Genomic DNA, 14,850 nt, shown 5'->3' on the forward strand with positions numbered 1-14,850 from the left:
AAAGCTCGTACGCGATATTGCTCTCGGTTACACAGACCCTCTACTTTCAAGTTAGGGGTCTGGAAAGCAGGCTAGGTTTTGGCCGATTCTTGGGAGTGTCGTGACGTGACAAGGAAGTAAAGATAAAGCGGAGCAACAACAGCAGCATGAAGTATTTGGCGGTTTAAGGCGGCGGCTGTCATTAAGATGTGTGGTAAGATGATGCTGTTATTCAAGCCAGCAGTTGAGAACTGGGCGAGTTCGCATTTTTATTGGGTTTATTGTCATTAAAAACGTAATTGGTTCGTATGAAACATTAATTTTTTTGTGAATGTAGTGCAAGCGATAAAAGGTAGAAGAAGAAGGAAGATATACGAGACATTTAAAGAGACTGCCAGTAACCTCGCCACAAGATGGTCCGTTTCGATTTAGGCCAGTCGGTCTCCCATTGTATGCAGATGATGAAAACTCTTCTTTTTTGTGTTGTGCTCATGGACCAACACTTCTTCAAATCAGGTAAATGACGTATTTATTTCGAAAGCTTGATTTAATATTTTGATCAGTACCACATTATTTACTTGATGGAGCACGGTAAATATTTTCATTCTTTCTAAATCATTTCTAAAATATGAACCTGTTATGCACAAGCTGAAAGAAATTATGCACTTGGCAGGACTAACTCAGGTTTCAACTAAAATTCTAACAAGAATTTTTTGATTGTTTATGTACTCTTGCGCCAACCAAAAGTCATATGGTGTGATGAAATGATAGTCCCGGATATCCTAGGAACGGGGACGAAAGTTTATGGTTGAAGTGACACAATGTCAATTTGTTCCATTTATACTCTTGGCTTAAAAGGGCAGCATTCTGGAATTCTCAGATTACGAATAATAAAACGGAAGATGTGGCATGTTAGATGGAAATGACTTTACTTGAGTTTTTTGGCTGTATGCCATCATCACCATTGCCATAAAATAAATGAAATGGTAACTACTTTTTTCAAATAATTTATTACCCATTTAAGATATAAATATAAATAAATATTTTCAAACTATTTGAACTATTTTCAACAGAAATACAGTAAAGATGAAAGAGTTTTAAAGAATATAGAACATAACGAATAAGAGTAGTATTGACAAAAGGAACTAAAAAGAATAAATATATATAGAAGAATATTATTGTTTCAGTAATTATGCAGATGAGTTCCCCTCTCTATTAGCCCTTCCTTAATTTTTCATCATGTCAATTGACCCGGATGAAGGCTTGATCATTTGTATGTTTGCAAGTGAGCTGTGGATTGCTGCATTTTAATAAATTATTGAATTTACTGGAGCTACTTTAGAAACTGCGAAACATTCAAGGAGAAGCCATTGTATTAGTTGGTGATATTTAATTTTTGTTATGAGAGAGCACTTTCTTCTTATAAAGCTGGAAAATTTTTATTTTTCATGATTTTTATAGCCATGTTTTTGCTTATGTTCCAATATTTAGCTTCTTTTTACATGACAACATAATTCCTGGTAAGGATTCAAACCTATTACTTTGCGGTTCCCTCAGTAATTACCTTTGGTCCTACAGTGTCATAAATTTGTTCCGTCTGCTAATTCTTGGTAAATTTTTTACTGTTCTTGTACGGAAAAACTTTTTACACACCAGAAAAGCTGCACTCATTGAGCAGCCGATAATTGATGCTTTTTTGCACGAAATTGGTTTGCTTTATTTTGGTAGAAAGCAATTTGTAAGTCAGTTTTTGAATTTTAAGAGCTTCCACATTTTCATCTCAAGGCTTATAGAAATTTATCGTTGATGTTTTTTAAATAGTTTGGCATACATAAAAGGCTTGAAACATCAAAAATGTCTTGTGAAAATTTCATGGAAATAGCTGCCGTACTTTTTTAATGAGAAAGATTTTGAAAAAGTCTTTCCAAATTTAGCAAATAAGAAACACCGCAATACGCCAAGAATAAACAATAATAAATACACGTAAGTCAGTGAAGGCTAATATTTCGCCCTGGCATACGGGGCTTCATCAGAGTAGAAGTAAACGGATTAAAAATGTACACATTTAAAAGAGGCAATGGTGGTGTCGGATTGGCTGATGTGGAATGGTGTGATTGCAGCACAGTGGTGGAGGGGGGAAGGGTGGCGAATGAGAGAGCATGGGTGGTGTTGGTGGAATGAAAATGTAATGGGAATCAAGTACTATAATATGAAATAATGATAATGTTGCTGTAGTGGTCAGTGGTCCTGATCATGCCTTTTGGTGTGAGAGTGTTTGCTAGGCCAATGAGGTAATGCTCTTTGGCTCGTCAGAACTCTCTCATTTGTTGTTGAGTTTCAGTAATGGTGTTACAGTAAGGTCATTGATGGTATGTTCTGGGCTACAGAGGTGTTCTGCAACACCAGCTTTGTCTACCTTTCTGTTGATAATGTCTCATCTGTGTTTGTTAAATCTGTCTTTCAGTCGTCTGCTTGTTTGTCCAATGTATTGGCAGTTCTTGTGTCCGTTAGTTAAACAGCGTTTGCACTGTAATGCATAAAGAATGTTAGTAGAGTTGCAGTCCAGTCTTTGTTTTATGTCGTTGTTTTTGTCAGTGTTAGTAAAGTTAAAAGAAGTAGTACTGTCTGTGATGTGTTGGCATGTTATGCAGTTACGTCGCGAGTGGCATTTGTAAGTGCCTCTGGGATTACTGGGTGTGTCACTTTTTATTCTTGCACGAACCAATAGATCCCGGAGGTTTTTAGGTCTACGATAGTTTAGTATGGGTATGTCGGGGATGACTTCTTTGCATGTTTTGGAGTTCTGTAATATGTTGATGTTTTGTTTGAGGATGGTAGATGGTGTTATGTGATTTTTACGTTGTTTTGTAGTTTTCAAGCAGTCCTGTCTGCTTTTCTAGAAGCCTTCCGTATTTGTTTGTGTGTCTGTTTTGTTTTTTAGCATCATTTTGTCAAGTATTGTAGTAGTTATTTTTTCGGAAATTGTTAGTTTCGTCTTCTGAGCATATACGTTGTGCTTGTAGGGCAAGACTGTATGGGATTGACTCATTGGCCTAGCAAACACTCTCACACCAAACGGCATGAACAGAACTACTGAACATTAACCTTATAGCAACAATATCGTTATTTTATATTACAGTATTTCATCCCCATTATGTCTTCATTCCACCACCACCACCCACCCTCTCTCATTCGCCACCCTTCCTTCCTCTACCACTGCGCTGCATTCACACCATTCCACATCAACCAATCCAACACCACCATCGCCTCTTTTAAATGTGTACATTTTTAGCCTGTTAACTTCTGCTCTGATGAAGCCCCGTATGCCGGGGCAAAATATTAGCCTTCACTGATTTACGTGTATTTATTATTGTTTATTCTTGGCGTATTGCAGTGTTTCTTATTTGCTACATTTTTATCGACTTTTTGCCGCAAGAACTCCTTGGAGCCCGTCGAGCAGCCTGCTACAGTGACCTTTTTTCATTCACACTTTCCAAATTTGTTGCATAAAATGTCTTCGAAATTTCGAAGTTTGTCCCAATACTTTTTGAACGTAAGTGTATTAAAGTAATCTTTTATTAAGTCTGTTAAAATAAGCTTAGAAACTTTGAAATACACTCATTTTTTTGATAAAAAACTGGCTATAAGAAATGTGTACTGGACAGTCAGAAAAATTAAGAAACTTCAGTACTCGAAGCATAAAAAATTAAGAAACTATTAAATCCTGATAAAACTGAGAACAACAAAATTTTGTGAAATCCAAGAACACGATTGCCATGTTGGCCTAGAACTTAAGACACCAGAGATAAAAATAAACTTCCCACATTTAAATACAGCATCAGAACGGAAGCGAATCTCTTGATGTGATGAAAAAGATCACAAACATTTCACACCATCATTCATGACACCATAATTAAGAAACTCTTAACAAAACAATGAGTATTGAAATTTCCAGAACATTGAGAAACTGGAGTACTCAATGTCGACCTTTGTTTCTTATAAAAAAATTAGCGTATTTAGTACAGTACTTAGAAAGTATGTCAAAACGTGTTATCCTTTGAACTCAAATGACAAAACGTGTTATCCTTTTTGCTTGAAAAATTGAGTAGCAAGACCTGAGACTTGTGGATATGTTGTCATTCAATATTTTTTCTCTCGCGTTTCCACTTTTCCCCTGTTTTTGTCTTTTATCCTTTTTGTTTTCCTACCATTTATTTATGGCCTGTTTTGGTCAAAGTGTGGACCCAACAAGTGGTTTGGTTTATGCCCATATTGACTGAATATCTCCTCCCTCTAAAGTGATGCTTCCTCAGCTACAGGGAAAATCACTGTTTACCTCTATTCCTTAGTATGATATTGAAGTAAAATAATAGAAAGCAATATAGAACACAGAAATTTACCAAAATAGAGAATTAACTATAATCGGCTTAGCAATAAAAAAATATAACTGACAGATATTTCCACTGGGAATACAGAGCAATAATTGCATGAACAGCTTAGCTTGCATAAGTCCCTTACGTAAACAAAAACCTTCGTGGATGTTGGTTTTGATTTTGTTTTAAAATTTGCTGGTTCTTTTCAATGACACAGTGTACTCGTAGAGTCTAGGTTTAAAGCCTAATTTTAGATATCTTGATTCGTAATTTGTGTCCACTTTTCATAAAGTCCTTCTATTCGTAATATATAGATAAACTGTGAACAGTTTTTTGGCGGTACATAACTTGAAAATGGCTTTGAGAAAAGTTGGACTCCAGTGGTAATTTTTCTTTAGGCACGCGGCACTGATTGGTCAACTATACCGGTCTTGTGCTTGCGTTTTTCTGATTGGCCTATTTCGATCCACAACTGGGTATATATTTTTCATCGTGTTATTTTGGACCCTTATTCTGACGTTTTATGCTCTGAGGAGTGTCAGACGAAAAAGCTTTCAGTTAATATGTTAAAAATAAACTATTAAACACTGTTTTCTTGATGTTGTTTGAAAAGATGAGGAATGTTGACAATAATTTGGAGAATTACAAAAAGTTGCAAAACTATTATGAGCATCGTAATGTATCTAACAATCTTTTGGTAGTTCAAAATTCAAAAATGGCTTTGAAAAAAGCAAACATTTTAAAACATACTTTAGCTTCCGTCTGACACTCTTCAGAGAATAAAACTTCAGAACATAGATCGAAAACACTATGTTAGGAAATATATATACCCAGTTGTGGATTATTTCCTGCTTATCTTATTTAATATTTGTTTGTAGGATTACAGTTTAAAGCATGAATATATTGAAATGAAAATAGAAGGAGCCAAAAGCTACTTGGCAGGACTAACTCAGGCTATTTAAAGTAACTTACATTATTGCACTATTCCCCTGTCGGTTTCCTTTTATTTCAAAGAATTTTTGGGACGAAGTATATATTTCAAATGGAAACAGAATAAGTTAAAATTGAGGCAGCGATCAATAATTACGTAGCATGTTTTTACTGTGGCATCAAGTTTATCATTTGATTTTACCTGCACAAAATCCGTCTCTCTAATTTGAGTTTATTCAAATAGTATTTCTATGTTTCAAATATAGTATCAGCACTGAATAAAGGACAATGGGTTGCAAATGAAACAAAGTCATCGCCAAGTCACGTGACATCGCTGAAAGGCTCTTCACTATGGTTAACGTGGGGATATGAATATGGAGGTGATGCCCCTGGATTTGCAGAATACAACAAACAAATAATTGGATTTAATAGCTCTTCACAGGCAGCACTGCATCCTGTAGCAAAGAGGACAGGAGCAAATGGTGCTCTTCAGCTTGAGCCAACTGTTCCAGTACCATTCTCTGGAAGGCTCCAAATAATACCATCCAATGATACATTGGTGATCAGAGGATTGAAGTACAATGACACTGCTTATCAATTTGCATCATTTATTATTACAGACATTATTCTAGGTGGTACAACCCACCAAAATAGAGGTGACCTCAAACCAGTTGTCCGGATTTTAGTAAACGGTAAGTTTATAGATTTTAACCTAGCTTTTCAAATTCTGTATTTTGGTATGAAAATGGTACTTTGGAATTGAGCAACCAAGAAATGCATATTATCTTTTTTGCTTTTAATCTTACTAAAGAGGCTTTGCACAGTCACGTGATCCTCATAGCATTGGTAACTATGCAGCCATGACACGGGCAGATAATTTTAAACAACACTGGGTTGTACGAATGGTGTTGTGGAGTAGACGTGATGGGAATGTTTTGCTGTACTGTGGGCTGCTCTAGTCACTCAAAAAGAGACAAAAATATATTTTTTAAAGTACCATCTTTAATTAGCCACCAGTGGCTGACATTGCTTGCAGTAAAAACTAAGTAATTTACGATGTCGAAGAACTCCACTTCGGGCCACGAATCTACTGTTTCTGTATAAAATTTTGAATTCACAATGTAGGGGTCAATATTTCTGATAAGTTTAAGCTTTTTGCCGTATATTTCGCGTTGTTCTGCGCTTAGATTTTCATGATACTTGGAAAAGACGAAAAACGCTCGCTCTGAATTGCAGCCATATTATTGTTTACAGTAACCTCTCCCGTGTCATGGTGGCGTAGTTACCGTTGCTATGAGGATCACGTGATCTAAAGTGCTGTTTGTGGAACCACGGGGGACGTGTCCCCGATTTGAACACAATGTTTCTTTGTTTCTCAATAAGGGGTGCCAGAGTTCCTCACGTCACCTCCAGCTACAGTTGAAGTGAATGAAAATTCCAATTTAGAAATAGCGATTGAAATGGATGGAAACCCAGCTCCATCAGCTGATTTTCTTTGGCTTCATCGTGGTGATGGTGGGACAACTGTTGCTGGTAGCCAAATTTACCCATATGTTTATTCAGCAAAGTTTTCACGTCCAAATATAGCTGCTACTTTTTGTGGAAGAATATTGAAATCTTCAGTGAAGAACAGTATTGGGTCATCACTTGCCAAAGACACCAATGTCACTGTTTTGTGTAAGTGTTTTATGTTTCTCGTTTTACAGAACACTTTCATTTAATAAAATAGGATTAGAAACCTACATGAAGATGTTTCTTTCCAAGCAATTTTATTTCAGCAAAAATTTAGAATCAAATTTGCTCATTTTAAATAGGGGCTTGTTTTAAACATGTTACTAAGATTTTGTTTGTAACATGTCGCGAATCAAACGAAGTGAATTTAACAACTTTATATTTCTAGTGAAACTTGATGGCAATCCAAATTTACGAGCAGGGAAGATAATCGTAGACAGTTGTGTCGAAGTGAAATGGACGAAGGCCGAATCTGGGGCTTGTTACGTGAAATACGAAGTGAAATTGAAAAATGCCTCAGGGACTGTTTATACTGAAATTGGATACAACATAGATGAAATAAAGAAATGCAAGATTCCAGGAAACGTGAATATCACTGATGTTGAAATGACGATGAGTTTCAAAACTACTTCAAAGGTCTACACTGCCAAAGTCTCAGAAACACCCATCCCAACAACACTACCGCCGACCACTACATCAAAAACTTCAAAAACACCGGGTTGGTATATATCTCATTCATAATCGCGTTTTTATTTTCCTTTCTTGGACCATTTATCAAATGAGGTCGCTACTTTTTATTTGTGAAATTGTTTTTGAACGATTTGCAGCCATATAACAACATAATTTAGTTGAGAAAACTCTTTTGTGAAATACCGGTCGGTTTCAGCATGGTTTTAAAAGGAGTTTAGTCGTTTCCAAGGAGTAATTAACTCCATATTTAAGAAGTACACAGACACAATGTTGATGTTCTTTTGATGTCCAAATATATTATTAGAATCTGTAAGTTTACATATTATTGAGGTATATTCACCAAGTCCGTCTCCTTTGTGCGAATGTTTCAGTAGCAGATTTGTTTTTGTGACGTATTGTCTTGTCATTACTAACATACTAACATTGCCGTAAGGAAATGCTAGAGCATTCAACCGAACTATTTTTAGACACGACTAGCCCGGGACCAACAAAAAACATTGATTCGTTGTCATCAAGCTCCGAAGCGGCCTCATTGAGCACAGTTAAAGTAACAAAACCTAAAGGTACATTGATTTATTTTGGGAAATAATATGCAAACTGAAGAGGCTCGATTCTCTTTTTCCTCTGCCATTTTCGTGGTGAAAACCTGTCAAAACTTGATTTTTTAAATTGTTGCGTTTGTGGTCCTAGTCTACTATTGATAAAGAATCTTCTCAAGTGTCAAATGGTCCATGTTATTCCCAGTACTTTGTATTGTAGGATATTGAATATATATCAAATATGTTTAGTTCTTATGCTTCGGAGGTCAGGTGCACACTAGTACGATTGGTCCTTGTGGTTTTAAGTGACGTCATGGAAGTAAAGTGGAAGAGGACGGATGAAATAGGAAAACTGTATATTGAAGATACTCTTTAGTGTGTATTGCTGGGTTCAAATTGCTTCGTTATACAGAACATTTCATAATCGCAATAACCAATCGGGCTAGTGTACACCTGTCCAAAACGTGGGTACTGAATACTCGAGAAAAGGTTTCTTCTACTTTTGTGCTTAAGTGCTTAAGTATCCAGCCAACATTCACTCGGCGTTTGGAGGTTCCGTAAAGTCTCGTGCTTTTACACCTATCTACAGAGCAAATTAGAAAGCTAAAGCCCATCCTCGTCACCCGGTTATTCAAAGCATTTCCATTCGGCTTTTAAAGGATTTATGTCCGTAAAAAAGGGAACTGCATGAAATTCGCTGTACCTTTTTTAATCTACTTTGAAATGTCATTTCTGTCTTTAGAAACCGTGCATGTTGGTGCTCTCGTGAGTGCCTATTTCTATGAAGTATTAATGAATTATTAATATTAATGAACACTGTAACTTTTTAGATCCAGGTAAACAATCAGGGACACCCATAGGAGCTGTGATCGGGGGAGCTTTTGGTGGATTAATTGTTTTAATCTTGCTCATTGTTCTCATTATCTACTTGAAAAAACGATCAAAAGGTGAGCCATAACCCTATGATTTAGGACCTTCTGCGTGAATTAATTCTTCTGCGTAGAGGCTAGCCGAGCACATTTTACGTCGATAAAAGCCAAAGAGTATTACATTTTGACGGTATAACGCCTTTGAAGAAGGCAGACATTTTAGGACGCTAAAGCTTTTTCGCCTGACACTCTTCAGAGAAAAAAAAAACTTCAGAATAATGACCGAAAAGATAGGAAAGATTTTTCATCAGTTATGCAATCAGAAACACGAGCACATGCCTGTCAAGTTTACGCGATCGGTGCCTCGCTCCTATTTAAAATGTGTAAGGTGAAGAACAACCCTCGTGGTCTGAAGTAATACGATATACCATTAAGTAAATTCAGGAAAAAAGAGAAGTTAGAGAAATGATATCGATAGCTTATAGTGTTATTAGAAGTTGTGATTTGTAGTTAACAGCAATGTTAGAATGAATTCACATTATGCTGTACAACGCATGCTAGAGATGGAAGCACTGTGCAAGGATATTTCTTACTCAATAAATGTTTCTCTTGTAGCTGCTGGGAAAAAAGACTTGGATTCAGGGTATGTCAAAACTTGTGTCATGTTTCCTTTGTGAAGATATTCACTTAACAAATATAAAATGTTTTGTATTTTGGCCTTAAATTCTATTTGACCTTAATTTTCTTTCCATCAACCATTGCTCAAGTCATTTAAACAGAAAACTCCGAAAGCTGATTTTTTTTGTTTTTTCCTGTTAAAATCCTTTTCCTTTTCCTGTTTTTCCTGCTAAAATCGTGTCTATAAGTCGAAAGAACCACACACATTGGAAACCATTCTACAGTGTGAAAACTGTTTTTTCCAACAAATCTTTTGCCGTTGTGCCAGTGGTTGCTTCATTGCAATGTTTTTTCTCTAGTGAACCCGGATATCCACTTCAAGACGAAGATGTTAATTATTCCACGGTGAGTGACCGACCTCTGCTTGTCGCGTACATTCGTTTTGTTTGCCTTAGACTGGTCATTATATTTCAGTTCTAAAATTGCGTTGAAAGATAATATATTTACAATACATGGTTGTTTGTCACTTTCCATGTACGTCTCTATTTACCATTCGGTCCTTCAGGCTGGTAGCGGTCAAGTTAAACGGGATCCTTACGAGCCAACATACGCTGATCCGAAAGGACAACCTGTTGTTTATGGGAAGTTGGGTGCCGGTGGAGGAAGGAAAGGGCCTAAGCCATCAAAAAGAGAAGACGAGTCTAATTATGCGGATGTCAAAGTTGATGAACATGGTTATCCAGCTGTCGGTGCCGTGCCAACCTCATACACTGATGGATACGGGCAGAGCAGGTCAGGTTCGCGCGGCGGAGAAAGAGACAGTGGAAGAAGGGTGGCCCCAGATAGGCGAGCTCCGCCACCCTATAATGACACCCATTTAGATGACGACGGCTATCCCGTGTCAAGACATATTCCGCCTGTTTATGCTCAAGTAAACAAACCGAAAAAGCAGCGATAACATGGACTTCGCAAACATCATTTATCCAAATCTGAAGACCGATATATTGCAGGTAGAAATTAGTGAACTTACTATTCACTGGACACACAACCCACCTTTAGATTCGAACTGCAACTAAGTGTTGAAATTGTTATCCTAAGTGATTTGTGTGATTCTGTTGTGGTCCCCTATTGATCGAGCGCAATCATAATAGAGACATCATTTGGATACAGCCAAAGACTGCTGCAACGTATTTTTATTATTAACACTCTTAGTTAATCAAGGCATAAATTTTTTTGTAAATTTGATAAATCCGTAACCAATACGAGGTCGCAGCTGTTTCATTTGGAGGCTGTTTATTATGGCTGTTGTTACTGTTCTGCTAGCCCTCTGCTTTATCAAAATGCTGTGATATTGCTTGAATGCCCATTTTAGTTCTGCTTGTGTTAGTTTAGGTCATCATTTTTGAGGATTTGGAGATCTCCTTACTACCCCATGGTCAAACGCCATCCTGTCTCTCCACTGAATCCACTGACTTCGTGCCCCCCCCCCCCCCATTAACAGGCATGCATTTGGCATCATCCCTCACATATGCAGCATGCACCTCAACCCTGGCCAAAGCACACCCAACATCACGTCAGTATGAATCCATACAGAAACCTATTTCACTTATTGCATAATTTTAGCTGTTCAGTATATACGTAGCTCTTTACAGTTATCGTGTTGTCAGAAATCAAAGTTAGTTAAAAAGGCCGGTTTTATAGGCCCTGATCGTGTTTTTCTTTTTTAGAATTCGGCATCTCTGCTTCACGTCTGATTTAGGACGTTGTCAACTTAGTTATTTGTTTTGTTGGCATAATGTTTTAACTGTATCATTATCATTCGTTGCTTTATGTGTTTAGAGACATATTTTCCAATTGAATATCTTTGCTCTCCCCAAAAACGCTTGATAGGAACTTCAAATATAGAGGGAAGGGGATCAGTTAATTCGAAAGCGTAACTGCGAGCGCCACCTGCCTTCAATTTTTACGCACGGGGCCTTTCAGGGGCGGTATGAGCCCATCTAATGGGAATTCTGGTGATATTTTGCCTATCATCTGAAATTTCCTACAACTATTTAAACAAATTTAGCCATTATGTCAAATCAAGAGGGACCGCGATAACCCCCTCGCCCTTGCCCCTCTCTTTCGCAAAGCCCTCTCCAATAAACACCCCCTCAAAACCACATTTGTTACATAAACTTAATATTGCCTACCCTCCAACAAATGCCAAGCGCCATAATTAAAAGTATTGCAAAAAAGAGAAACCCCACTTTCATAAGCAATGTCGAACATGACACCATCGCGATTTCAATGTTGCGCATGGCCTTTGTCGACAAATGGTTCAGATGACAAAAAAATAGCATGTTACCGAGAGAAAGTAACATCGTGCAGGTTATGAAAAATTTAAAACTCATATATTGCGATGACAACCAGATTACGAGGAGAAGGATTTTTCAACGATTAATTGGATTTTAAACTTTTCATATTTTTCGTGATTGATTTCAAAAACTTTTTATCTTTAAAAATTACCATTTTTCAATAAACGCCCCTCTCAAAAAACGCACATCTCCAATAGTCTTCCTAAAAGCACAAAAAATTAATAAGTGCCCGGGCGTTTAATAGATCAAATAGGGTAATCTCTATCTCAGCCCTTGTGTTTTTCTGCACAATGTACTTTCGAATTTCCAGTGAATATTCCCTTTCTGTCTGTTTTTTCTGTCTGTTTAAACTCCCTTTGAACAATGTTGTCGTAGTACGGAGGTAGGAAGGGTGGGCAATACAGGGGCAGCAAATTTGAGACTTTTAAAGGGTCTGTGTTTGATTAAAGCAGGTTTTATTTGCGTCTATGTTTGCCAGAGACAATCTTGAACGTGCCAGAAACAATGTTGCGCGCATGAACCTGTTTCCATGTTATCACAGCTGCATATTCCTTATGAACATTCTCGAGCTTCCTAACTATGCCAAGTAATTGAGCAACCAGGTCTCGTTTATTGCAGTTAAAATTCAGATGAAATATTCATCCCACGAAATATTCATCCTAAGAAATATTCATCCCACGACAGTAATTGTTCCTTCAAACCAGATCAGCTTTCAACAGAATTTTTGCAAAGGTGTTATATCCGTCTAAGCAGATATTTGTTTGATTTCATTAATAATGGACGAGTTTTGGAAGTCTCTCGCGTTTTGCTTCTAAGAATTTCAAAAGGCCTTTACTCTTAATACAGAGCTTATCCCGCCATATGTCTTCGCAATTTAAACCTATTCTACCCCCAACAGAAGAAACAGTTTTTATTTACACTCAAGATGCAGATTTCAAATTGCTTGATTTTATTCTTCGGTTAGTGTTGTTCCTAAGGAGAACAGAACATGTAAATAATGAATCACGATAAGTTGGTCAGAGCAAGTCTTTATTGACTATTAGCGGCTCCCAGCCTCCGATGCCTGGCCGCAAATGAGTCAGGGATGACCTTTATAGAAAACAAAACACGTCTTTGTCAAGCTTCCGCATTTTTGCAAAATGAGTAACGCTTTCTGAAGAGAAATCAGTTTCGTTGTACGGCCAAACATACAACACTATGAACTAGGAACCAAGACAAAGGTTGTAATTATTGAAACTGAAAATGAAATTGTGATGTAATGTTGTTTATGGACTGACGGGGATCAACTTCCTACCCCTTATTTTCCTAAGGGCCAATGAAATGAAACACAAATGTATTATTAATTTCGACATAAAGGGGTTTAGGAAGAAAATGTTCAGCGAAATGCATTTAAAAGTGGCGGGGCAAAAATAAAAAAACGTGGAAGTTTTTTATCCCGGAGGGGGGTACTCGATTGACTAGTAAACTGAGGGGGGGTGTGGAGAACCTTTTTCCACCATTACCTTGCCCCATTAACACAAGCACGGCGGAGCTTAGGTATGATATTAAGGTTGTGGCAGCAAATAAAAATTTTGGCAAATCACCATAATTGTTTAGCATAATCAGTGGCGGATTTAGACCGGAGCAAACGGAGCAGCTGCTCCAGTCAGAATTTTCTAAATTTATTATAGTGCCTGTTTGATATTAACTTAGCTCTGTTACTTCATAAATCATCAATTAATACTTCCTGATGCCCCCCAAACAACCCCTGTGGACTAGATAGGTGCCTTAGAGAACTTGCTTATGTGTTGACTGTGGAGGAGATGTTCACAATTTTGCTCCACATGAATACGTCATGGCCAATCAAACTACTGAGCAACTGGAGCAAAATCCAGCTCTGCGATTGGTTTGAATCCGTTATCGGGAGCAAGTTGGAGCGCACTCTTTCGAATTGGAGCTTTCGTAACGTTCTGTGTGTAACGGGGCTTCGAAAAAAAACTGACGACAAGGATTTGAGTTTTTTGAAAGAGAGACGGCAAAACAGGTATGTTTACTAATGTTGATGCTGTCGTTGTGGACGTTTATAAACCCAATGAGATAGGGGTTCATTTAGGCCTATAAGCAAGTCATGTTATTTAACAGATTACTTTCTTATCACAAAGTTATTTGGAAGTAATAATGGTACAGATCGTTTTGTCTAATCTAAAAGCGCAAAAGGTCCTTATGCCTTGGCCGCTGGGAATACTTGTGGGAATGTAGCTAGCTGTAATAAATAGAATCAAAGCTCTTGTCAGAGGCGAGGGGCAATTCACTCTTTCAGCTGCCAGTTTCCCTCCAAACAAACAGATTTCTAGGGATTTTTAAAAAGAGCTATAGGGTTTCAATTGTTGATTTGCCCCTCGATCAAGAGTGTTTGTCTCAAGCACGGAGCTCTGCTCTGAATTCAGGAGTTTTATGTAATTTTAATATTATGATTTTCTTTGAATATACGAAGAGAAAGGAATTGGTATCAAACGTTGCTAATCTGGGTGGGTCGCTAATGACTGATATGATATAATCGATTACAATACTCTATAAATTGTCTTTCAAATCGATGTTTGTCTTCCTTCATCTAAGAGATAATAAAAGCTATTCACAAATGCAGCTTGTGTTGATTGAATTCAGACCATTAGCATTTTTTAGTATTACGATTACATAGGCGAGTTTTTGAAACTGATAAGAATGAAACTTCTACCGATGAACAAACTGCTATTTCCGCGAAAAACCACCGCAAAGGAAACTTTCAAAGGCATCAATTTGATTAAAGGGCACATGTCGCTTTAGTAATCGGCTAATACAACAAAAACGTTTGGTGTGAAATTCCATTCTTTCGTGACTTGTCATTTATACGTCATGAAATTTTACTGCCGTGAAAAGATAAAAGATTCAGTTTGGTTTATTATTTTAAAATTCCGAGTTAGTTGCGTGTTTCTGTTGAGAAAGAATTCCGTCAACTAAAGTACAG

At 37.3% G+C, this 14,850-nt stretch overlaps 1 protein-coding gene across 2 annotated transcripts; it reads left to right on the plus strand.

Annotated features, from left to right (window-relative positions):
- Positions 1–205: 205 nt before the first annotated feature.
- Positions 206–11,342, plus strand: LOC135684468 (uncharacterized). Of its 2 annotated transcripts, XM_089114987.1 has the most exons (9): positions 206–495; positions 5,549–5,974; positions 6,666–6,959; positions 7,183–7,512; positions 7,952–8,047; positions 8,854–8,970; positions 9,508–9,535; positions 9,870–9,915; positions 10,076–11,342. In XM_089114987.1, the coding sequence occupies exons 1-9, from the start codon at positions 393–395 to the stop codon at positions 10,466–10,468; spliced, it is 1,833 nt and encodes a 610-aa protein (XP_088971113.1). In that variant the 5' UTR covers positions 206–392; the 3' UTR covers positions 10,469–11,342. The 2 variants fall into 2 exon arrangements, with proteins under 2 accessions (XP_088971113.1, XP_088971114.1); XM_089114988.1 differs by lacking the exon at positions 7,952–8,047 and having other exon boundaries at positions 208–495.
- Positions 11,343–14,850: the final 3,508 nt, after the last annotated feature.

The sequence above is a fragment of the Rhopilema esculentum genome, chromosome 21 (assembly GCF_057945365.1).
Source record: "Rhopilema esculentum isolate cy_ngs chromosome 21, ASM5794536v1, whole genome shotgun sequence".
Classification (NCBI taxonomy): Eukaryota; Metazoa; Cnidaria; class Scyphozoa; order Rhizostomeae; family Rhizostomatidae; genus Rhopilema; species Rhopilema esculentum.